General features: G+C 50.5%; 1 protein-coding gene across 2 annotated transcripts; it reads left to right on the forward strand.

The window, feature by feature from the left end:
* Positions 1-4,582: 4,582 nt before the first annotated feature.
* Positions 4,583-19,759, forward strand: CLCN5 (chloride voltage-gated channel 5). Of its 2 annotated transcripts, XM_044682958.1 has the most exons (11): positions 4,583-4,734; positions 6,915-7,014; positions 8,373-8,560; positions 9,605-9,727; positions 10,986-11,192; positions 13,406-13,486; positions 13,718-14,260; positions 15,684-15,870; positions 16,812-17,210; positions 18,528-18,744; positions 19,342-19,759. In XM_044682958.1, exons 1-11 carry the CDS (start codon positions 4,588-4,590, stop codon positions 19,430-19,432), a joined length of 2,283 nt encoding a protein of 760 aa, XP_044538893.1. In that variant the 5' UTR covers positions 4,583-4,587; the 3' UTR covers positions 19,433-19,759. The 2 variants fall into 2 exon arrangements, with proteins under 2 accessions (XP_044538893.1, XP_044538894.1); XM_044682959.1 differs by lacking the exon at positions 13,406-13,486 and having other exon boundaries at positions 4,587-4,734.
* Positions 19,760-23,137: the final 3,378 nt, after the last annotated feature.

The raw sequence follows: 23,137 nt of genomic DNA on the forward strand, positions 1-23,137 counted from the left end.
AATCACTTTAGCTGCCTGAGCCTCGCTTTGGTCATCTGTAAACTGAAAGCTTGGACCCAGAGGACCCCCGAGGTCCCTTCCAGCTCCAGGTCTAGCATCCTCTCGTCCCAATCTTGACCCTGTACTTAACTAGTCATCTCCTTTCAAATCTTTTGCCCCTTTGCCCCAGGGCCACCCAGGCCTTGCCAACTCCAGCTCCGGATTGCGCCGCCTGCCTCATCTACCTTTTCTGTTCCTTGTACTTCAGGTTCCCTATCGCCACTTGATTTCTGCCTAAATACTCTCCACTCTGCTTCTCCCTGGATTTCCTCTTTTGAGTATATCCTTTTAATATACAGAGTTAGTCGCTCTTCCCTCTAACTCCCATTTTACCCATTTTGTTCCTTTTAAATAAATCATGCTCTTTCAGGTAACTAGCCGGTGCAGGGGAAAGGGTGTTGGATGTGGAGGCGGAAAGACCCGAGTTCGAATCCTGCCTCAGAAACCCGAGCAAATACTTGCCCCGCTCTGGGCCTCAGTTTCCTTATCTATAAAATGGTGGGGTTGAATTCAGCGTTCACTAAGGTCCCTTCCAGCTCTATAATCCTCTGATAAGAGTTACATTTCCAATCCTGCACCCCATTGCACCGGGTCTCAGTGATACCTGGGAGCTTAAGTCTGAATCTCTAGTCTCTCTTTGGATGGTTCTACTTTGAGCATCTGTGTGTAGACACATCTGAAGGCTTTTCTGGCGGATTTTGTTTCCTGTGAGTTTTGGAGTGTCTCAGCTGCCCCAGCTTTTCCCACATTGTAGTTAGCCTGTCTGTCTCTGGTATTTAGGTTTGTGAATGTTCCAAAGGCACTTCTGTCCGGCCTGCTTCCTTTTCCAGTGAAAGCCCTATTGATTGGTTTTGCAAGACTCCAGGCCAATGCTTTCTTAGCAGCCCTCATTAGGTGTGGCCCATCCACGAGTCCCTTCATTCCTCCATTCTAAGCAGAATTTCTGATCTTGTTTTCAGGTAGAAGGTCCTAAAACTAAAAGCTGAAAAGGGCCTCAGAAACGATGCCATAGAGCAGATGGGAAATGGGGCCCCAGGAAGCTCACAAAGAGAGTGAATCAGCTCACACTGGTGGGGTTTGAACAGAGGTCCCTTGACTCCAGAGCCGGTGCTCTTTTCTCCATTAGAATATAAGTTCCTCGAGGGCTAGGAACGCTTTACATTTGTCTTTCTGCGCTGCTGAGAGCCTGGCCCACTGTAGCAGCTTCATAAAGGCTTGCTATTTTTTTGAACCCTTAACTTCTGTGTATTGGCTCCTAGGTGAAAGACTCCTAAGGGTGGGCAATGGGGGTCAAGGGACTTGCCCAGGGTCACCCCGCTGGGAAGTGTCTGAGGCCGGATTTGAACCCAGGACCTCCCGTCTCTAGGCCTGACTCTCCATCCGCTGAGCTACCAGCTGCCCCCAAAGGCTTGCTATTTGATTGTCCCACACTGCTGCCTTTCTCTCCTGAAGTGCTGACTTTCAGTGGGCCACAGCCTGCATTGCCAAGGTCTTCAGTTTCTCACCCCAAACCCCGTTGTCCAGGACGGGCTACACTTTCCTGATTCCTGATGGCTTGGGATCATTTGTTCCCGTGTGAATCACCAGCAATGGTGGACAGTAAGCTCTGAAAGGCCCTTCATCCCAGCTTGGCCACATGCCCCAGAAAGGGGGCAGCCTTCTCTAGTAACACCACGATCTGGTCTTAACCGCCTTGGCTGGGAGCCACCAGCCATTCCTATTCTTCTCTCCTCTCCTTCCCACGCTGGCTGATCCCTGGCCTGCCAGCACCCACCTGTGGCTCCATGTCGCCACTCTTCGGACAACAAGCAGCTGCTTCTCCTTACAAAGGGCTATGTTGTCTGCGCTGTCTCTGGCCTCTTTGAGAAGAAGTCTCTTAGCTGGGTGCTGCTTAACTTCCCAGCCAGTGGCCCTTCTTCTGGAGGAGGCCCAACATCCCGATGGTAGGTCACGCCAAGCCGGGAATATCGCCTTCAGTTCTGGGAGATACATTTGAGAAAAATGAAGGTGGGCTTGTTGAAAGAGGGGACACACAAGCTGGGCTTTAATGGATGAGCAGGAATGCAGTAGGCAGAGGGAAACGAGGGCAGTTTGGGCACGGGGAACACTGTCCTTACGGGCCGAGAGTCACAAGAGCAGGCTCTGTGCTGGTGTAGGAGTGGATCATGGTCAGAGTAGCCCAACTTGGCCAGGCTCTAGAGGGATGAGAGGGAAGAAGACCGAATTAGAAATACAGGTGGGAGCAGGAGGAGACTTGTGCGTCCAAGCAGCCAGGTAACAATAATGGCCAATAATAGCAGCTAGTGTTTATTAAGCGCCTCCTCTGAACCAGGTACTGATCCTGCCAACAACCCTGGGGGGTTGGGTGCTATTATGATATCCATTTGTACAGATGAGGAAACTGAGGCAACCAGCTATTAAGTGTCCAGTGAGTGTGCCACCTAGCTGCCCCAGGTCATCAAGGGAAGAGGACAGAGGTGCCGGCCAGTGATGTTGCCAAGGGGCCAGTGGCAAGGCTGGTCATCACCGATACTTGCTCCTCCTTCCTCTCTCATAGCTAAGGAGGACCCTCAGGGTCTGAGCACAGGAGAGTGGAAATGAGGACATTAAAAAAGGAGCAAAATGAAGAGAGAAACAACAGCAACAGACCTCCGCTCCTTGGGGGCTCTAGGTGTGGAGTGAGGCGTGCGTTGCCAGGCGTAGCCGTCATGTTGACCTATGATGCTTTGCTGTGCCTCTTTGAGGGCACTAGGAGGGTGGTGAGAGAGGAGCCATCAGGAAGTAATAGCAATGAATTTATTTTTATCTATTTTTCTAAAGCACCAAACTTGCGGCACTTTTTTTAAGATAATGAGCTCGATTTTCAACATATGTTGAGTTTGAGATGTCAGGTGGAGCCATCTTGTGTATCGTTAGAGATGTGGGCTTGGAGCTGGGGGGAAGTCAGCAATGACACTAGAAAGAGGATTTGCCAACATTAAAACTGTGGGAGAGAATATGAAGGATAACAACTGACACCAATTTTGCAATTAAAGGTTTGCAAAGAGCCTCATCTATGTTCTTATTCGAGTTTTACAATAACCCTGAGAGGTTGGCCATCCAGGTATTATGATCTCTACAGATGAAGAAACTGAGTCTTGGTCAGCTGATGGGACTTGCTCAGATCACGCAGCTTGGAAGTCTTCCTGCCTCCATTTTCTGTCTGTCATGTCTCTACATAGAGAGACCAGACCTAAGGGCCTCGGTAAAGAGTCAGGAAAAAGATGAGACAACAAGGGAGACAGAGGGTTAAAGTAGAAGGAGGGAAAAACCAGAGAGTTTGGCATCAAGGGTTCCAGAAAGATAAAGACGGAAAGGAAAGCCATTGGGTTTGTTTGGTGGTTGAGGAAACTGGTGACTTTGACAGGTGGGGAAATGGAGGCCTTGGACAGAGATTGCTTTTTCAGGGCCTTTAGTGGTAAGAGGGCAAGAGGAAGGAGATGGGCTCCAGTCTATGTGAGCTATGAGAGTCAAGAGGAAACTTTTTTGTCGATATTGAGGAGACTTGAACCGGTTTGTGAGCGGATGGGAAGGAGCCAGTGGTGAAGGAGAGATTCCATAAGATGGACAGTTGCTGCCTACTGGAGTGAGGCCCTGTTGGAGGAGCAGGAGAGAATGGGATGGGCACTAGTGGCTACTGCTGCTTCCATGGCCAGAGGGAAGGAGAAAAGGATGGGGCGGATGATGAAAAATTAGAGGCACTTAAAGAGCAGGAGCTAAGAAAGCTTGGTCAGATGGCTTCGGCCTTTCAGTGATGCAGGAAGAATTGGAGCATGAGCTCTGAGTGCTGGGAGCACGGTGGGGTGACAATTTGGAACCGTGGCTGGCAGTGCTGGAAGAGGGCAGGCACCGAGAAACGTTGATGAAGAGTGCTGACCTAATAGTAAGAGTTGTCAGATCATGAATTCCTAGTGTGTGGATTCCTCTCGGTTTTGTCACTTTTCCCAGGGATGATCTGATTTGGGCAGTGGCCCAAGGCTGAGGATTTGCAGGGTGAGTCTATGAAAGGTTGGCGGGGTGGAGAGGTCCAATGAGTCTGGAATAATAGATTATGACAGGCCATGTGGTGCGATGCTGGGTGGTGAAAGCAAATGAAGTCAGAGTCAGGGAGAAGGACTGTGAAAGTGGGGAGGGGTTCATGGTTCAGCAATAGCAAGGAAAGGTAAGAGTGAGGATGCAAGAGGTCGTGGGTGGTGGGAAATTCCCCAGGATCTTTTAATCTTGGAAGAGTGAGACCCCTCTTCTGATATCTGAGTTGAAGCTGTTATCACGCCCTCCCCCCGTGGACGCAAGGAATATGTAGATTGTCCAAGGTCTCCTCTGGTTTGCTGGTGTTTAGTAAGAAAAGGGGAATGCTGAATTTTGAATGCAAGCTCCTCTTTGTACTTGGCTCCCCAGTGCCTAGTACAGTGCTATGGACACGGGAGCCACATAACAAATACTTATTGATTCATTGAGAAACTAACTAGTGTGTTTCATGTGTATGTTTACTCCTTTTATGCAGAGTTCATGTCATATAATGGAGAAGGGGTGAATGTTCCAAATAAGATGATGGACTTCTTAGAGGAACCTATCCCGGGAGTGGGAACCTATGAAGACTTCAATACAATTGACTGGGTGAGGGAGAAATCCAGAGACCGAGACAGGCACCGAGAGGTAAGGCCACGGTGGCAGGTCATGGCCAAGGATGTCTGGGATAAGGGGTCTGCTGGTGGACACACACATAGGAATAGATGAAAGTTTGAGAATGGGGGAGGGAGAGAGAAAGAGAGAGAGGGAGTGAGAGGGAGAGAGAGACAGAGACAGAGAGAGAGAGAGACAGAGACATAGAGAGAGGGAGGGAGAGACAGAGAAAGACAGAGGGAGAGACAGAAAGGGAGAGAGACAAAGACAGAGACACAGAGAGAGAGAGAATTTTGCTGTAAGTCACTCATACTTGACGATGCCTCTTTTTACCCTGGAGCATATATGACTGACATGGATACCTGAAGGTGGTGGAATGGATGGGACTGAGAGAGCTCAGAAACCACCCATCCCTACTGTCTTTGTGCTACTTCTGCTGTGGTTTCCAGGTGCTTTAGGTAACTTTTGGGCCTTGCCTCAGTTTCTTCAGAGGTGATATCGGAATGGTGGGTTTTTACAAGTGTTGAAAATGTTCTGTTTGTGGAGTGCTTCCTAATGAATGGGGGAATAGTGGTTTTTGAAAACCCCATAAAGCATTTTAATACTGTGTTAAACTGGAATTAAGTACCCCATGTTTTCTGAACATTTTTTGGAATTAGACACTTTCGTAGGATATGTCACCTTTTTTGGGTAGATAACATTTAAAAAATTTCCTTGAGTTGACTGACAGATGACAGGAAACTCAGCTGTCATCTAGTGAAACTTCTCTCACAAGCCTCCCTGGATTCTCCTCCAAGACCCCCACGATGGCTGTGTTCTCCCGTTTTGAGCCTCACCTAGCACTCTGCTGTCTTTTCCTCAAATACACTGCTTGGACAGTGAGGATTAGAGGTGCGCCTCTGCCAGTGTGGTCCTTCAGCATCAGGATGGTGTCTCTTCTAAAACATACATCTTCTCCAGCACTTAGCCTCGCCCTCTGCCCAATGGAGGTGCTTGAGAAATGCCCGTTGGGTATATACCGAAGCCTGAGTGGCCTCACCAACATCTCTGCTTGGGGGGCGTCCACCTTGGGTTTGGAGGCCCCTCACTCCTGCACCAGTGAAATGGAGCCATGCTCTTAGGGCAGCTCAATGGTTGTTAATAAGAAGCTCCTGCCGGTTTGCCAGTGATCGGAAAACAATGGAGTGACTTTACACGCGTCAAAGACCATTCAAGGCCCGTAGTCCTTTCTGTGGTTGTTCGAGCATATGCTCAGCCTCCCCATTTTAGTGCTGGTTTTTTCACTGGCAAATGATCTCAACGATTTATCATTCCAAATGATTATGCCAGGCCTGGTTTTGAACATTGCAGATTTTCCAACTTATTGGAAACAGTTGGTGTGTGTTTATAGTGTTCTACAAAGGCTCGAGAGTTTTCAGAGCCTGGGATCACAGATCAGCACAAGCAGGAGGAAAACGTTCAACAAATGTGCCAAATTGTGATCTTTTTGAAAAGAATTATTATTTATTTTTAACATGCTCTTCTTTTGAAATGTTGAGTCCCAAATTCTCTCCCTCCCTCCTACCCTCTCTCTCACCCACTGAGAAAGCAAGCAATATGATAGCAATTATACACGTGAAATCACGCAAAGCATATTTCCACATTGGCCATATCACAGAAGAGAGAAAACTGTATAGATAGATGTATGTGTGTGTATACACACACACACACACACACACACACACACACACACACACAGTATTGATCAGAGCAGCCAAATCTTTCCCAGCTGACCATTGTGACAACACTACTGTTAGTTAGCATGCACAGTGAGCTCTGGTTCTTCTCACTTTCACTTTGCATCTGTTCATATAGGAAGTCAGAGAGAAGAAAGTAAGATAGGGAGAGAAGTACAGACCAGCAGCGGAGCTGGTGGAGTTCATGGGCATCGAGGAGTCACAATTGGTCTTGACAAGGGTGAGGGACATCAGAAAGTGGGAACGGTCGACTCGGTTCCTGTTTGGCAAGTGCTTTGTAAGCACGTCCATCGAGGTAGCCTTCAATATCTAGAGAAAATTGGTGGTCTCAAGGGTGGCTTTTGTGTCTGCCTTTCCAGGACACAGCAAGCTTGCTTCGTCTGAGTGAGTGTGTGACTCGAGTGACAGAAAGGCAAGGGAGCGAGTGGGTCACACCCACTCAGTGTGTAATCCCTGCCGTGGAATGTTTCTTTCCAGATCACCAATAAAAGCAAAGAGTCCACCTGGGCCCTAATTCACCGTGTGAGTGATGCCTTTTCCGGCTGGCTGCTGATGCTGCTTATTGGGCTCCTAGCAGGTATGAAGAACCCCTGGCTCTTGGGAAACCTGCTTCTTCCCATTGTGCAAGTGGTTAGCTGGCTTGGATTTAGTTTAAAGACAACTTGGAGCAAAAATGACCACTGGGCTCACCAGTGGCCCAGGCAGGGTCTCTCCTGGTGGGGAAGGGGGGAGGTATGGCACAGTGCTGGCAGGGACTCCTACTGCCCTATCTGTGTAGCAGAACAAACTCCTAAGCATATCCAGAGGCGCTGAGACTCTGCGTTGAAACCATCACAATTGCCAAACTCATGGCAGACTGAGCAGAGAGCCACAGTATTCATTTCTCCATTTACGAGGGCAAATAAGGGCGGCCTGGTCCAGAACGGGTCCGAGCTCACGCATGGTCAATACGGGCTATGGTTCTAGGGCAATGGAGGCAACACAGGCTGAGGAATTGTGAGGCTGGAGTTGGCCAGGTTCGAAATGGATGTAGAAGTTGGTGAGGATGATATAGAAAGCAGCTTTGGAGGGTGAGGGTGACCTTGGTGCAGAAGGTACCGCAAATAAGCAGACATGATCCCAGGGGCCAGCAAAATGGTTTTGGGGAGGGTAGAGAAGGAGATGGAGAGCACCCAAGTCCTCATGGAAAGCCAGTGGAGCAGGGGTCGGCAACCTGCAATGGAGGATGCCTCTCTTTGGCATCCATTTCCTGTACCAGAATGGTGCCGCTAGCAATAAGGTACCAAGAGGAGGAGAGTGGCAACAGGTCTTTTTTTAAGGCACAGGATGAGGGTGAGAGGGAAACACAGACAAGTAGGATGACTTTGGAATTTAGTGCCCTGCATGCACTAAGACTTTCTGGACACCCAATATATTTTATTTATTTTATTTTATTTTACTTTATTTTGTTTTATTTTATTTTTATTTTTAAACCCTCACCTTCCATCTTGGAGTCAATACTGTGTATTGGCTCCAAGGCAGAAGAGTGGTATGGGTAGGCAATGAGGGTCAAGGGACTTGCCCAGGGTCACACGGCTGGGAAGTGTCTGAGGCTAGATTTGAACCTAGGACCTCCTGTCTCTAGGCCTGACTTTCAATCCACTGAGCTACCCAGCTGCCCCTTATACTCAATATATTTTAGAGAAAAAAGGACCAAACTATCCATGGTTAGAGAAGCATGCCAGAATGCTCATGTTTGCTGTCATTTGTCACGTTCAGAAGAATAAAGTGATACACACACACACACACACACACACACACACACACACACACAAACCTATGCTTAGCCTCTTGGTTCTTCTCGACTTGTCTTCTGTTAATGAAATGGGTCCTAAAGACTAAGGAAACAAGTTTGAGAGATGCTCTTTGCTCTTGGCCTTTCCTCCCCTAAATCAGGCTCCCTAGCTGGCTTGATAGACATCTCTGCTCATTGGATGACCGACTTGAAAGAGGGCGTCTGCTTGAGGGGCTTCTGGTTTAACCATGAACATTGCTGCTGGAATTCGAAGCAAGTCACTTTTGAAGACAGAGACAAGTGCCTTGAGTGGAATAGCTGGTCTGAACTGATCATCAACAAGTCTGAGGTAGGTAATGTCTGGCCGACAAAGCCCACCTGTGTGCCGCCCAGGTGACGGGCACGTCTCTTCCTCGCCCTTGCCAGGCCTTAGCCAGTGACACCAGATCGTGTGTTCATCCTGGGAAACTGGGGATTCTCTAGTCCCAATAAGAAAAGGGGACCCAGCTGAGATGTTGCCGCAGTTTAGTGCCCTGCATTGCCAGCTCTCTATCGCCCATGCCGTTTCAGTAAAACGTGCCCATGCTAGGGCCAGTTTCTCCTATTTCCCTAGTCACCGGATCAGCAAGCTTTATGAAGGAGAGAATTTAGTCCTAATTCTCCTCCCAGTTCTTCAGCTTTCTATGACCAGTTCCAATGAGATCCTATTTAGAGTGCCAGGCATACAGTAGGGGCTTAAGAAATGCTTGTTCTTTTTCCCTCCCCCCTAGCGTGAGCCTGAATGCCCTCCCCCACACCTGTTATTGCAGTGACTTCATAAGCAATCTCCTTGCCTAAATCTAGCACCAAGAGAATCTGCCCCCCAAAATAAATAATCCTATCATCTGTCTCAGTTTCCCAGGATTCCAGTGTGCTTCCGTCGTATACTAAGTTCCTCGTCCACCCTCCTGTGATGGTGGCAGCTCCTGATGAGTGGCTGAGATCAGCTCTCCTCTCCACATACCCCACAAGAGCAGGGATGTTCTCTGGGCCCCCAGCCCATGCTCTGAAGTGGAAACACCCTAAGAGGCCCTCCAAGGGGCTTGAGCCTATTATTTAGCTCTTGTTCATTGACAGCCCAAGTTGTTTTTACTGTAATAAAACATCTTGTTTTCAGTGGCAAGCTAATGGTTTCACCAAATGAGCTGACAGTGTGTTTCTGCACTCGTGTCTCCAACTCTGGAAAGGGCGTCTCCTGAGAGTTCATGTGGATCCTGTCTCCTTCATGACCTTTCCCGAAATCCATTCTTCTAAGTAGTTTCACGCCTCATTGGGACAACCTCGTCCAAGTGTGAGCTTTCCCTCTCTGTTTCTCTCTCCCTCACTCTGGGTTGTGTGTGTGTTTGTGTTCCAGGGAGCCTTCGCCTACATCCTCAATTACTTCATGTACGTCCTCTGGGCCCTCCTGTTTGCCCTTCTGGCCGTCTCCCTTGTCAGGGTGTTTGCGCCCTATGCCTGTGGCTCTGGGATCCCTGAGGTGAGTTGCTTCGGAGACATGGAAGAAAACGTCCACCATCTTCTTTTCCACGGTAAACCAGTCTCCATCCCGAGAACAGTCAAAACCCCCTTCCCTTCCGCCAAGAAGCCGTGGCTCGCTTCCCGAGCCTGCTCCCCGGGGCCCGTGTCATCCAACGTATGGACGCCGCGGTGCTTTTAGTCCTCTGCTGGCATCCTAGGGGAGGACGACAGCAGTTTGGAGCTGCCAGGGACCTCAGCGGCCCTTTGTCCAAGCCCTTCGTCTGTCAGAGCAGGGGGGGAGGGAGGCCCAGAGAGGGTATGGGGAACACACGGTGCGGGACAGGGGCAGAGCCCAGCTCTTTCCGATGTGCCGTGCTGCTTATGTTCAGAATGTCCAGAGGCCTAAGAAATTGGAATCTATTGTTCTCCAAGACGCGGGCACTTCATTAGCATCTTTGTTCTCCTTCTGTGATATTTCGTTAACCCTCCGCAAGCTATGTTCTTGGAGCGGATGATATACACTGGTGGGCCGTCTCCAAACTCAACTGCGGGAAGATTTTCTATTGTTTCTCTCCAGTAGTTTGGCCTTCCCGAGGCTGTTTTGCTCGGGCCACTGAGGGTACCTTCCCTGATTGAGCCCAAACCAGTAGACTTCTCTGGCCCCAAGTAGGCCAAGGGGAAACTAGGCTAGCCCTGAACATTTGCTTTTGTGACTCGACAGAGAGAGTATGAGAGTTGGCTTTTCGATCCAACTGATGTCATCGAGAACCAGTTCCAATCTGAATGTCCTCATCGTTCTCCTGTTCAGAATCCCCCGGTTCAGTCATTCCAGTGGGATTGGGGTAACAAAGCATGTTCTTTAAAAAACAGCCTCCACCCACTGCAGGAAAGTACAGTGGGGCCCCACCTCACAGACTGATTCTGTTCCCCAAACGCTGGTTGCCTAGAACGACACTGAATCCATCGAGCCTCTGGAGAAATGCCTGTGCCAGGGAGGATGAGTTGCTGCAGCGGCAGACTGACCCTTAGCTATCGTCTCTCCCAGGCCCTTGAAGGTCAGGGAGAGGTATAGCCGCATCAGTAGGTTTCTCGCCCTGCTCTGCTGGCTGGCGCGTCTGTCACGAGAGGGATGTGGGAGCCTGGGGATTTGTCAGAGCAGCCTCGGGTGGGCAGCGTCTAGGGGACGCTCCTGAGTTGGGGAGTGCTTCGAGACTCGTTGTCGTATATCCAAGATCGGCCCAGGGACTATGCGACCTCTCTTATGCTTCTGCTTGCAGATTAAGACCATTCTGAGTGGTTTCATCATTCGAGGCTATTTGGGAAAGTGGACGCTGATCATCAAAACCATCACTCTGGTGCTGGCAGTGTCCTCTGGCCTGAGCTTGGGCAAAGAAGGCCCCCTCGTACATGTGGCGTGTTGCTGTGGAAACATCCTGTGCCACTGTTTCACCAAGTACAGGAAGAATGAGGCCAAGCGCCGAGAGGTAAAGAAATGACCAAATGGCAAAATCCAAGTAGTAGGCATCCCTCTGAAAAAGCCCGTGGATTTGCCTGCTGTCTTGGAGAAAAACCCTTAGACGAGGCTTGCCCCTAGCCTTTGAGACCCTGGAGGGCCTTGTGCAGAAGAGGGAAGGGCCTTGCTCTGTGGCGGTCCCAAGGACCGAAGGCACAGGGAGGCACTTTTTAAAAATGGGGGCTGGTAAATGGGCTGCCTCTGGACGGAAAAGCCTCCTGCAGGTCACTGGAAATGCTCGAGGCGTTGCCTGAGTGAGGTTCCCACAGGGAGCACCCATCTGGTCTAGAGGAGCTCTCGGGTCCCTTCCGACCACGTCCAAGATGGGACGATGGCGGACTCAACTCGAGTCACCCCAGCTCGATCCGTCTCCATAGCTTTCCTTCAGGGCTTTACAAGGCCAATTCCCTGGACTCTAGAAAGCAGATGGCCCAGAAGCAAGAAGGTATGGGGAAAGGAAAGGCCATACTGGATCGTTAATATGGGGCCACAGGTGAAGGCCAGACTTGGGATGGGTGATGGGTCAGAGGGGAGAGCTGGACAGGCCCTTAAGAGAGGCCACGTGGCTAATCACTGTTCAAGACGGAAGCCGGCGTCGAACTCAGCCCTCTGCCTTTAAGGGCTTGTCCAGCCCTAAGCTTTGACAAGCTGTACAGGTGATAGCAGTGTAATGAGGGGGAAGGTGAGGCCGGGAGAGGCAGACACTCCTTGCTCCTAATTCCGGCTTCTGAGGCCAAGTAGAACAAGTCTAACCAATGCTGCGTCCCAAACTGGAAGGCAGCCCCTTCCCGTCCCTCCAGCACCGTCTCTAACGCGACTTCACGATTTCTCTTCCTTCAGCCCATCTTCCTAGGGGACGGTCCGAAGGCCCTTCTCGCTGCTTTGTCTTTCCCCCCCTCTGTTTAGTGCACATTCAAAGAGCAATGAGCCTGACCATCACAGTATATGAAGGAGAACAGAAGCGGAGGATTGTATCGGAAACTGTAGCTGCTTTTAGTAGCTCATCGCTTGTCTTTGGTTTCAATGTATACTACGTTGAAGCCGATAGAAACAAAGTGGCCCTGCTTGCCTGCGGCCACTCTTTGAACTTCCTTCTGCTCTCTTTGGGGCCTTTGGAGCCACTGGTCCTCCCTCGTCTTCTGTTTCTGAAGTTGATCTTCTGAGACCAAGTATCACACTCTCAAGTGAATAGGAAGCAACATCACCTTAGTATGTGCTCAGCCCAGGAGTGGAGTCTGTCGAGACCTTTTCGGATCCCGATTCCGTCAGCTCGTGTGTTACCTTTTCCTCTCGGCTTTGGGGCCCCGGCAGATTCCTTAAGCCTGTGGTTCGTGCCTTTATTCCAAGTCCGAGATAAAAAGGTTTCCTGGCAGAGGGCCAATCGGAGATCTTCCCTGCCCCCCCCCCCCCGGGCACCTAACGGGAGCCTTCCTGTCAAGTTGACATGCAACCGGGTGGCTCCCTGTCTCCTCGCATGTTCAGGGTACTTTTCAAAAAGAAGCAAATGTCTGTGGCCCCGTCATGAGGGGCTTTTGAGGTTTGCCAAGGCCCAAACACAAATCATTGCATTTGAACCTCCTAGTGTGAAGATGGGATTAACTCTCCCTGTGACAGAGAGGTCTGAGGCGTTACCCCCTTTCCCCATTTTACAGATCAGGAAAATAAGGCTAAGGTGGTGAGGCTATGAGCCTGTGCTCACACAGCTAATAAAGTCTGAAAAGAGGCCCCTCGGCATCTCGCCGTCTCCTCACATTATATTGTCCTTGGATCACGGAGCGCTTTGGAATTTTCCGTGGGCCTTGGCATGAGGCGACGGGCTGTTCGTCTCTTTCACCGAACTAGCATTCTCGTTTCCCAGCTTCTTGGGCTCATCAAGCACTAGACCCTTTTAGAACAATTCCCACAGCCACCTCACTTGCAGAAGAGAGCCTCTCGGTGCTTCGAGCTCTTCGGTTAATAGGTTGTCAGCAGTCGGACACTTTCCAATGTGGAAGGTTATAATCGATCAGGGTTAAACCTCACTTCTCACACGGCGCCTGCATGGGTCCGATTAAACTGAATTGGGGAGATGGGAGATATGTCTGATGGTGGTAGTAGGAGCAGTTTTATCTTTTCACTCTGAGGTTCAAGTGAGGAAGTGCACCAATCACGTAGCTGATGCCGAGTGTTTGTTTGGTCTTGTAGGTCTTGTCGGCAGCAGCGGCGGCGGGTGTTTCTGTGGCCTTTGGAGCTCCCATTGGTGGAGTGTTATTCAGCCTGGAAGAGGTAAAGCAAATGTGAGCGGTCTGCAGCAGAACTTTTTAAGGCCCTCGGCTTTCCATGGCTTTCGAGGCCACGGAGCATCTCGGCCTCCTGGCACTCTCGGCAGGAACTGACTGGCCCAGGCACTGAGTCTCGGGCCTGGGGCAGCTCCTCGTCTCCCGACTCTTTGTATTCTTCACAGAAACCCTTGATGCTCGGGTGCCTGATTGGGCTTTCTCCTCTTTTCCCTTGCAGGTCAGTTATTACTTTCCCCTCAAAACATTGTGGCGATCTTTCTTCGCTGCTTTGGTGGCGGCGTTTACTCTGCGTTCCATCAACCCTTTTGGGAACAGCCGGCTGGTTCTGTTTTACGTAGAGTTTCACACTCCGTGGCATCTCTTGGAGCTGGTGCCATTTGTGCTCTTGGGGATCTTTGGAGGCCTCTGGGGAGCCTTCTTTATCCGGGGCAACATCGCCTGGTGCCGCAAGCGCAAGAATACCCAGCTGGGCAAGTACCCAGTGCTGGAAGTTCTCATCGTGACAGCTATCACCGGCATCCTGGCTTTCCCCAATGAGTACACACGGATGAGCACCAGCGAGCTGATCTCTGAGCTCTTCAACGACTGTGGTCTCCTGGACTCCTCCAAGCTCTGTGATTATGTGAGCAACTTCAATACCACCAAAGGGGACCAGCTGCCAGACCGGGCAGCCGGGGCAGGGGTCTACACAGCCATGTGGCAGCTCTCTTTGGCCCTCGTCATGAAGATTCTCATCACTATCTTCACCTTTGGGATGAAGGTGAGGGACCCTCGTTGTCACTTGACAGATCTGTTACCTGCTCTGCCAAGATGGCCCCTTACATTCGGGAGGGGGGGCACCACTCTCCGTTGCCGCCCACGCCCTTTGTTCGTGTGTCTCTGGGCTTCCTAGAAAATGCCACCTCTTCGCCCTATATTTCCCAACTTGACTCTGAAACCCAAAGCCAACCTCTTAGGAAAGGTGAAGCAAATAATGTGCTCCGCTTGGCTCTGGAGCTCCTGGAAAGGGCGGGACACAGCACTCTTTGGGATTTCTTGTGAGTCGTTTAGCGCGTTTTGTAGCTGAGCAGTATTGGTGTGACGGTGTGTTAATGGGCACACTTCCTGTTTGTCTTTAGATACCCGATAAGCGGGCCAGATCGACTGGTGGCTCGGCAGAAGACAGCGTAGTGGGCCTTCATTTTCCCTTCCTTTGAAAACAGCCTCACCTCCTTTCCTGACTCATATTCCAAAAGAAACAAAAAGGGAAAAATTTCAGCAATCTTTCCCCTCCTTAAGTCCAGCCATGAGAAAAGGCCTTTTCTACCAAATCGACGCTGAATTATGTCTGCGGCCTGCCCGCGCCCCCCCTCCCGCCCCCAATCCTGGGGAAATGCAAGCCAGGCAAAATAGTACTAGAGAGAGCAGCTCTGTTCAGTCCAGAACATCATCCGAGATGATATAATTCATCCCCGTCGTGGAATGGAAAGCCAAGCAGGGTAGGGATGGAGGGCGGTGGGAGCGGGTAAGGAATCTTGAATGGCTTTTCATCTCTTCCGGAGTTGGTTTTTACAACGTGGCTTCATTATTTAGTTTGAAGTGAAGCCCAGCCATAGTCAAATGGAAGGCCCAAAGGATATTCCAAAACCAGATACAAATTTTTCTGTCATTTTCTGTTGACCACAGACTCTCTGAGCTAAAAGGGACCCCAGGAGCCATTTCTATCATGGCCATCCCTACCTGCTGGGGGTGTTGTAGATGCGGTGGCTGGGCAGGGCTGGGTTGGGCTAGATGGCCTCCGAGGTCCCTTCTGGCTCAGAGAATGTGAACAGCCTCATGTGAGCAGGGGGCGTACGTGTGGCCATCGTAGCTCAGGAATCAGAGACAGAAAAATGTCTGCACGTGACAGCGATTCCCCGTCTTTCTTTTTCTTCAGACAAGAGTGTTTTACCATACGGGCATGGTTTGGGCCTCTAGCTAGCTCTCTGGTATGGAGACGGCTCCCAATTCAAGCCAAGGCATTTAGCCAGGAGATCCCAGAGATTCAACAGCATTGGAAGGCATCTTCCAAACTAGCTTTGTACTTTGGTGAAAATGCCTTTCTGGGGCACTGGTGCTGCTCAGCTCTCTCCCTGAATGTGGGTACAGACTGCTTGTCATTGTTGCCGTCATTCCTTATTAATCACCCACTCCTCCTTCTGCAGGTCCCCTCCGGTCTCTTCATTCCAAGCATGGCTGTTGGTGCCATAGCAGGAAGACTCCTGGGCGTGGGCGTAGAACAGCTAGCTTTCTATCACCATGACTGGCCCATCTTCAGGGGCTGGTGCAGCCCAGGAGCTGACTGCATCACGCCTGGCCTTTATGCGATGGTTGGTGCGGCTGCCTGCTTAGGTAAGGGTCCACGTTGATTGGGGCCAAGCGCTGAGGATTTCGGGTTACCCACAGGTAACACTAGGGGGCGGCTCGGTACGGTGGACAGGCCACAGGATTGGGAGCTGCTCCCCGGGCCACAATCTCCCCTCTGTGAAACGAGAGGGTAGGGCTAGGTTACCGCTAAGCTCTACTTCTGTAATGTCATGGAAAGCAAGGTGGCAAGCCAGGGCAGGCTGTTGAACGAACGGTTTTCAAGCTTTAGATGTGTAGACATTGCCTTAAGGAATCGATCGGATTCTTCTAGTTAGAAAGGGTCTGGGAGGTCCTCGATAACCTGAGCGTGATCCTTTTCTCGGGGTCTGTGTGACCTCATTGGGCTGCAGTGTATAGATGACCCGTCAGTATGGGATGGGCTCTTGGAAAAGATCCATGACAGACTTGCACATTTTGCATCGTGCTGGTGTCTTCTTGTCCTTCCCCACTGGGCACTCACCTCCTACTCAATAGACTCCTGTGGCTCCCCGTTGCCTCCAGGACTAAATATAAAATCGCATGTTTGGCCTGTAAAGCTCTTCCCAACCTTGCCCCCTGCGACCTTTCTAGTCTTGTCGCTTCACTCCCTTCCGTGTACTTCGAGGCCACTTGCTGTTCCTCAGATACAGTGTTCCTTGTGGCTATGCCTCTGCCCTGGCTGGAGTGCTCTCTGTGCTCACGTCCACCTCCTAGTTTCTCGGGATTCCTTCGAGACTCGGCTCAAATCGCACCTTCTGCAGGTGGCCTTCCCTCTGAGATTACCTCCCATTTACAGTCTGGATCTTGTATGTAGATGGCTGTTTGCATGCTGTCTCCCCCATTAGAATGGCAGCTCTTGGACGGCAGGGACTGTCTTTGTATCCTCAGTGGTTGGCACAGTGCTCGGCACACAGTAGGTGCTTAATAAATGCTTGTCGACTTTTCAGGTGGAGTGACTCGTATGACTGTGTCCCTGGTTGTCATCATGTTTGAACTCACGGGTGGCCTGGAGTATATCGTGCCCCTAATGGCCGCGGCTATGACCAGCAAGTGGGTGGCAGATGCCATTGGGCGGGAGGGCATTTATGATGCCCACATTCGCCTCAATGGATACCCCTTCCTCGAAGCGAAAGAAGAGTTCACCCATAAGACTCTGGCGATGGACGTGATGAGACCCCGTCGAAGCGACCCAACGCTCATGGTCCTCACCCAGGACAGCATGACCGTGGAGGATGTAGAGACACTGATCAGTGAGACCACCTATAGTGGCTACCCAGTGGTTGTGTCTCGAGAGTCTCAGAGGCTGGTGGGATTTGTCCTCAGGAGAGACCTCATCATTTCCATTGGTAAGGGCCGAGAGGGCTGCATGGTCTCATTGACAACATGCTCTCTCCTAAGTAGGCGTTTTGTTCAGGGACGATGTGGTAAACGTTTAGGAATGGGAGTTTTCTGAATAGAGGGACCCCCCCCCGACACCCAACAGCACCCTAAGGTAGCACTCAAGGACTAAAATGGCCAAATTGGAACCCAGGACACAGTGAAAATGCAGGTACTATCTGTTACTGTGTTACCCTGACCTTTGGTGTCATTTAATTCTTAAGTAATGATGGAGACAGTATGATGTGGCCATGTACCATTCAGAGTTGGAAGAGCTGAGTTTGAGTCCTAGTTCTGACACTTCCTTGCTGTGTGAACATGGGCTAGTCATTTTCCTTCTCGGAGCCTCAGTTTTCTCATCTGTAAAATGGGGATAATCATCCTCCTACTACACCTCCTTCAAGGGGTGGTCGCATAAATGTTAAAGCTTACAGACACATGAGTTCTGTCTGTTTCTCTCCTCTCAAAAAGCCTCAGGAGCTCGTCCCGTCTGACTTCAACCTCCTTTTCCTCTCTCGTTGTCCCTTCATGTGGTCTAGGCACATTGGGCTGGTGATTGTTCCCCTTCCTCACCTCTCTCTGTTCTTCTGATTGCTACCCCTTTACCTATGTGGCCTTTAGATCACACACCATCTCCTTTGTGAAACTTCCCTCACCCCAACAACCACATAAGCTCCCTTCCTCCGATGAACTCAGGTAGCCCTTTAGACACAATTTTTACATTGTGCCCTACATCCCTAGTAAGGGCTAAGCAGTGGGGGTTAAGTGACTTGCCCAGGGTCACACAGCTAGGAAAGTTCTGAGGCCAGATTTGAACCCAGATCCTCCCAACTCCAGGCCTGGCACTTTATCCACTGTGCTACCTACCTGCCCTAGGGGCAATGTCTTAACCAAGATCTTTCTATGTCCCTTAGCACCAAGACATAGTAGGGGCCAAATAAGTGTTGAATGACCCCACTTCCAGTCTGAGTTAGTGGCTTTGGAAGCGTAAGATCCCGGCAGCATGGTCCAGGAGAAGAAGGCCAGGGTTTGGAGTCTGAAAAGCCTCTGGAGATCAAATCCCGATTCTTCTTCTTTGTACCCATGTGACTTTGAGCAAACTGTTTGCCCCCTCTGGCCACTGAGGCACCTCGTGGCTTTAAATCTCTGATTCTAGGATATTTCTTACCAAAGAAATGATGAAACTGTTGGAGGGAAGCCACATGTGTGGGGGGCCACTTGGATGGAAAAAGTACTCCCACCATTTTATTATACGTGCGTCACTTTTTTTTTCCTTTTTCAAATAGAAAATGCTCGGAAGAAGCAAGATGGCATTGTGAGCACATCCATCATTCATTTCACGGATCATTCGCCTCCGCTGCCTCCTCATGCCCCACCTTCGCTCAAACTTCGCAACATCCTGGACCTCAGCCCTTTCACAGTGACAGACCAAACGCCCATGGAGATCGTGGTGGACATATTCCGAAAGCTGGGACTTCGCCAGTGCCTGGTCACACACAATGGGTGAGAGCTTCAGGGTAAAGATCAAAGATTTGAGGCAGGTAGAGGGGAGCGGTGGATCTGGGCAAACACACCGGAGCTGAGAGGAGGTCTGGAAGGGTAACAGTATTTGTTGGCCCCAAGATATATGCTTCCTGCATCCCACCAAAATGGTGGCGGCAGAGGAGCTCCCTTTGAATCCTTATTGGAAAAGTACTCCCCTGCTGCCAAGACTTTGCCTTCCTGTTACCTATTCAGTGGTCACGCCAGAGAACATGAGGCGTGCAGAGAGAGATGGAAAGCAACGTTTGGTCTGGAAACTGTCCTCATGGCTAGATGTCATCTGTCTTTAAGAACCGGGAGTGGGAACAATGGGCATCACTGTACTCTGACCTGAGCACAGAGAGCTGCTTGTGCTTCCTCTCCGATGCCCAAGGGCATGTTTGGGCCTTTAGAAGGTATTTGTCCTGGCTAAAAAGAGGATTCGAGACCATAGCACCCTTCTGAGCCCCTTCCGCTAATAGGCTAGGCTAGGGAGCGCTGTGCCACTGAACCCAGGGCCAGGGATGGCTGGACTGCTGCTGGAGCTCTTTTATCTTGAGTTTTTTATTCCAATTTTAGGCGGCTCCTGGGAATTATTACCAAAAAGGATGTATTGAAGCACATAGCCCAGATGGCGAACCAAGATCCCGATTCCATACTTTTCAACTGAAGTCTCAGAACTGCGCTGGGGATGTGACACTTGGAAGATGGGACCCCTTCTCTGTTCACCCAGTGCAGCAACTTGAGCATTTCCCATGTGGGAATGAGGCTGATAATCACGCATTCTTTGGGACTTCCTTCTCAGCTAACCTGTTGCACTACAGAATTTTCTCTAGAAGGAGAGCTTGCTCCTGAGGCTTTTGTGAAGTTACATTGCAAAGATTTCATGAAGGAGTAAAAGAAAATTGCCATAGGAGAATGCTCTTCCTTTCCCTGCCCTATCCTTTTCCCTCCCCTCCCCTTCCTCCTCCTCCTTCTTCTCCTTCCTCCTCCTCCTCCTCCTCCTCCTCCTCTTCTTCCTCTTCTTCTTCTTCTTCTTCTTCTTCTCTCTCTCTCTCCCTCCCTCCCTCCTCCTCCTCTTCCCTCCCCTCCCCTCTCTTCCCTTTTCTTTTCTTCTCTTCCTTTTCCTTCCCTCCTGTCCCATCTCCTTTCCTTCTTTTTTTTAATAAGATCTTTATTTTTTTAACTTGGTAACTAATGATTAGCCAGCTTAGCCATCACTAAAACCTCTGCAAGGAACCTCTTGGCCCACCTGGCCCCCTCCACTTCCTCCTGACCCTTTTGGAGGTCGTTATTGACCTACAGACTCAGGCTTTACTTGGTTTTCTGACAGGAAAGCCAAAAAGGCCCATGGGGTTCTCCCCAGATCAGGGGGAGGGGAGTTCTTGTCATAGCAGGTGGTCCCGTGTGCCTGTTAAAGCATTTAGCAGGATTCCCGACTTTTGCTGTTCCCTGTAAAGGGGATGGGGGAGGAAGGGGAGCTCGCTTGCCTCTCTTTGTGTGAAATTCCCTGCTGCTCCCAGGATGCTGCTTGATGTGACCTCTCCATGTATGCAGGGAGGCCCGCTTCTAGAGCTTGCTTGCCCACTGCTCATGCTACTCATATGAAAAGCAGAAATGTTAGCCCGCTTTCTCTTGGCCTGCAGAAGGCTTACTGTTAATCAGTTCTCTTTGTTAATAGCAGCAAAGAATGAGTTCTGAAGTGTTTCTGAAAGAAACGCCATCTGAAAATTGATTCATTAAAGGATATGAGAAGAAGCAAAACCTTAGTGGAGAGCTGCCAGGTGTCTTTGGGTGGTTGGAGGGCTTGTCATGTGGGAAAGGGCGGGACCTTCCCTGCAGCGGGGGCAAGTCGCAGACATCAGGCCATTTTCAGATCAATGTCTTTGGGCAGAAATGAACCGACGGCCCGAGAAGGGGTGGCTTCCTCCTGGGTAGTAATCCTTAACCAAAAGCAGGGTTGGGGATGTCGTAAGGGGGTCCTCAGGCAGGCACGGACTCATCTGGTTGGACGAGACATACTTGGGCGGATCCCTGAGATTCTGTGACTGGAGTCCCAGTTTTAAGAGCAAGAATAAGTATCGACTAGACCCCATAGGTCTCGGCTGCTGTCTGAAAGTAAGGGTGCAACAGTACAAACCACAAAGACTCGATTACTCGCTCCCCTTGCCCATGCCCACTAAGCTTCCCAGAATTCTACATATGTTCAGGCATTTGGACTGGGCTTGTCACAGACTCTCCAGGGAAACCATGTGCCCTAAACTAAAGTTCTCTCTGAGGCAAGTTTGACCCCCCCCCCCCGGGCAATCCCATAAACCCCCAAAGCTCCCCTAGGTTCCTCGAAGGTGTCACCACCCAAAGGTGCTACAGTCAAAATCAATTCTCCTTTATAATCCTCTGAAGATCAGGCGCCCAGCAGTGGGGTTACAGAGCCACCAGCCATTTCATTCACTCCTCAGGGGGCATTTTGCTCCCCTTTATTTTATCCACATTCAACTCTCCCTTTCTGTTCCCCTGCAAACAACTCAGGCCTGAATTGTGTTGGACTAAATGCTACGACTGATGGAATCCATTTCCCAAAATACCCCCAAAGACTATACTAATGTTATAATATCAGATGTGCCAAAGATGGCAGACAGGCGCTTTTTCCTTGGCCCACAGACTGATTGCTCCCACTTTGGGCAGGAAGACCATAACCGCCATGTCCCCCTTCTCTTAAGTCGTCCTGTATGACCAGAGTTCACTTCTCCTGTTTGGTAAGCATGTTGACTGGCACTTCCAATCATGTGCCTCTTCTCCCCCAACAAACACACATGCACGTGTACACACGCTCACACGTGTGCACAGCTGCTCCCGCAGCTCAACGATGGGCAGACCGTGGATGCCATTCCATCCGTCCCGCACACCGGAAGGTTCGCTCCCGAACCCTTCCTAGAACGATTGCTCAAGGTTTCACAAATCAAATTCTAGCGCCGGGAAGTTCTTATATGTAATTATTGTGTAAATGCCTGACAGTCACGAGGCAGCATAGGCGCTCTTAAAAGAGGTTTTCCAGTAGCAGCCCAGAAAACCCTTGCCCAGGTAAAATAGCAGTGAGCTGCAGGAATATTCCGTTTCCTCGTTCTTCAGCTTTGTCCATTTGAAGCCCGTAGACCAGGCAGACCTTGGGGGGGGGGCACAGGGAGAGCGAGGCCCTTAGCAGTGCTGCTTCTTCCATCTGAGGCTCTTCCCTTAGTGCCGTTTGCCAAGAGCCGAGAGCACAGTTTGGGGTTTCTGTCGCCAGATGTTACCGTGAGGTTTCTTCAAGTACAGATTTGCTCTTGTTTCTCACGTCTCCCCGAAAGCTTTGACGGATGAGGCAGCCGGCCCCGAGACACCACTTCAGAGCCTCTGGTCAAGCCTGGTACCGTCGCAGGTATCTGTGCTCAGGGCCAGTGTGTGGCTCCCGAGCTTTCCTACACAGCGAGAGCCTCATCACTTCTGGGTGTTCTGTTTTTGACATTGTCCTCATCTGCGAATACTGTCCCTTCACGGCACCCTCCCTTGCAGCAACGAAGTAGAATTGATCCAAAAAGACAGGCCCGCCGATGTGCATGGCTCAGAACCCGTGTGTGTGTGTGTGTGTGTGTGTGTGTGTGTGTGTCTCCTTTGCTGCCTGTGGTCCTCCAGGTGTTTAATGAGAAGAGAGAAGCGTTTCACCATTGGGAGAGGCCAGCTTGGGCACTGCCTTGATCTGAGTTTGGCTCTTTGGGGGCTGGGTCTACTTTGTGTTCTTACTGTCAGTGTCGCTTTTCTGCTCTTTCTTTGCCTTGTATCAGTTCAGAGTGATCTTCCCAGGTTTCTCAGAGTCGTCTGAAGAACACAATAGCACTGCGTGCCTGTCATGAGTCGTAAGTGCTTTTCACCCTTCCCCGCTTGGTTTCTGGTGTTTGACTGCCACAAAGAGTGCTGCTCGGAATCTCCGGGGCCAGGTGGCCCTCGCCCTCTTGGCGTCGACCTTCCTGGAGGGCATGCCCACGGATGTGTGGGATTGCTGGCTCCCGTGTGCCTCTCGGCTTAGGAAGACTTTTCCCACTTGCCATCCAGAAGTAGCTGTGGCCTGTGCAGTGTATCCATCATGACACACTTGCAACCCTGGGGAGCTCTGATTGTGGCTGAAGCTTCCTGTCAACTTGCTAGTTCAGCACATTCACAGAGGCTCTTTTCTTGGCGCAAAGGAAAATGTGGCCTGTATTTAACCGTTAAGCCAAACAGATGCAGGGAGCTCTGACAGCCTAGGCCAGCGGCCACATGGCCCCGACCAGGGAATTCTGTGACCCACAGATTAATGAGGTAGAGCTCATCTGTTTAGTGTTCTGTGTAAGAGGAAAGGCTC

Source organism: Gracilinanus agilis, chromosome X (genome assembly GCF_016433145.1).
Source record: "Gracilinanus agilis isolate LMUSP501 chromosome X, AgileGrace, whole genome shotgun sequence".
Classification (NCBI taxonomy): Eukaryota; Metazoa; Chordata; class Mammalia; order Didelphimorphia; family Didelphidae; genus Gracilinanus; species Gracilinanus agilis.

Bases quoted from the DNA above. Each gene is read 5' to 3' on its own strand.
- CLCN5 (XM_044682958.1), top strand. From the start codon at position 4,588: ATGTCATATAATGGAGAAGGGGTGAATGTTCCAAATAAGATGATGGAC. The intron at 7,015-8,372 runs GTATGAAGAACC...CCCCTAAATCAG, and splicing joins GCTTATTGGGCTCCTAGCAG to GCTCCCTAGCTGGCTTGATA. The intron at 11,193-13,405 runs GTAAAGAAATGA...TTGGTCTTGTAG, and splicing joins ATGAGGCCAAGCGCCGAGAG to GTCTTGTCGGCAGCAGCGGC.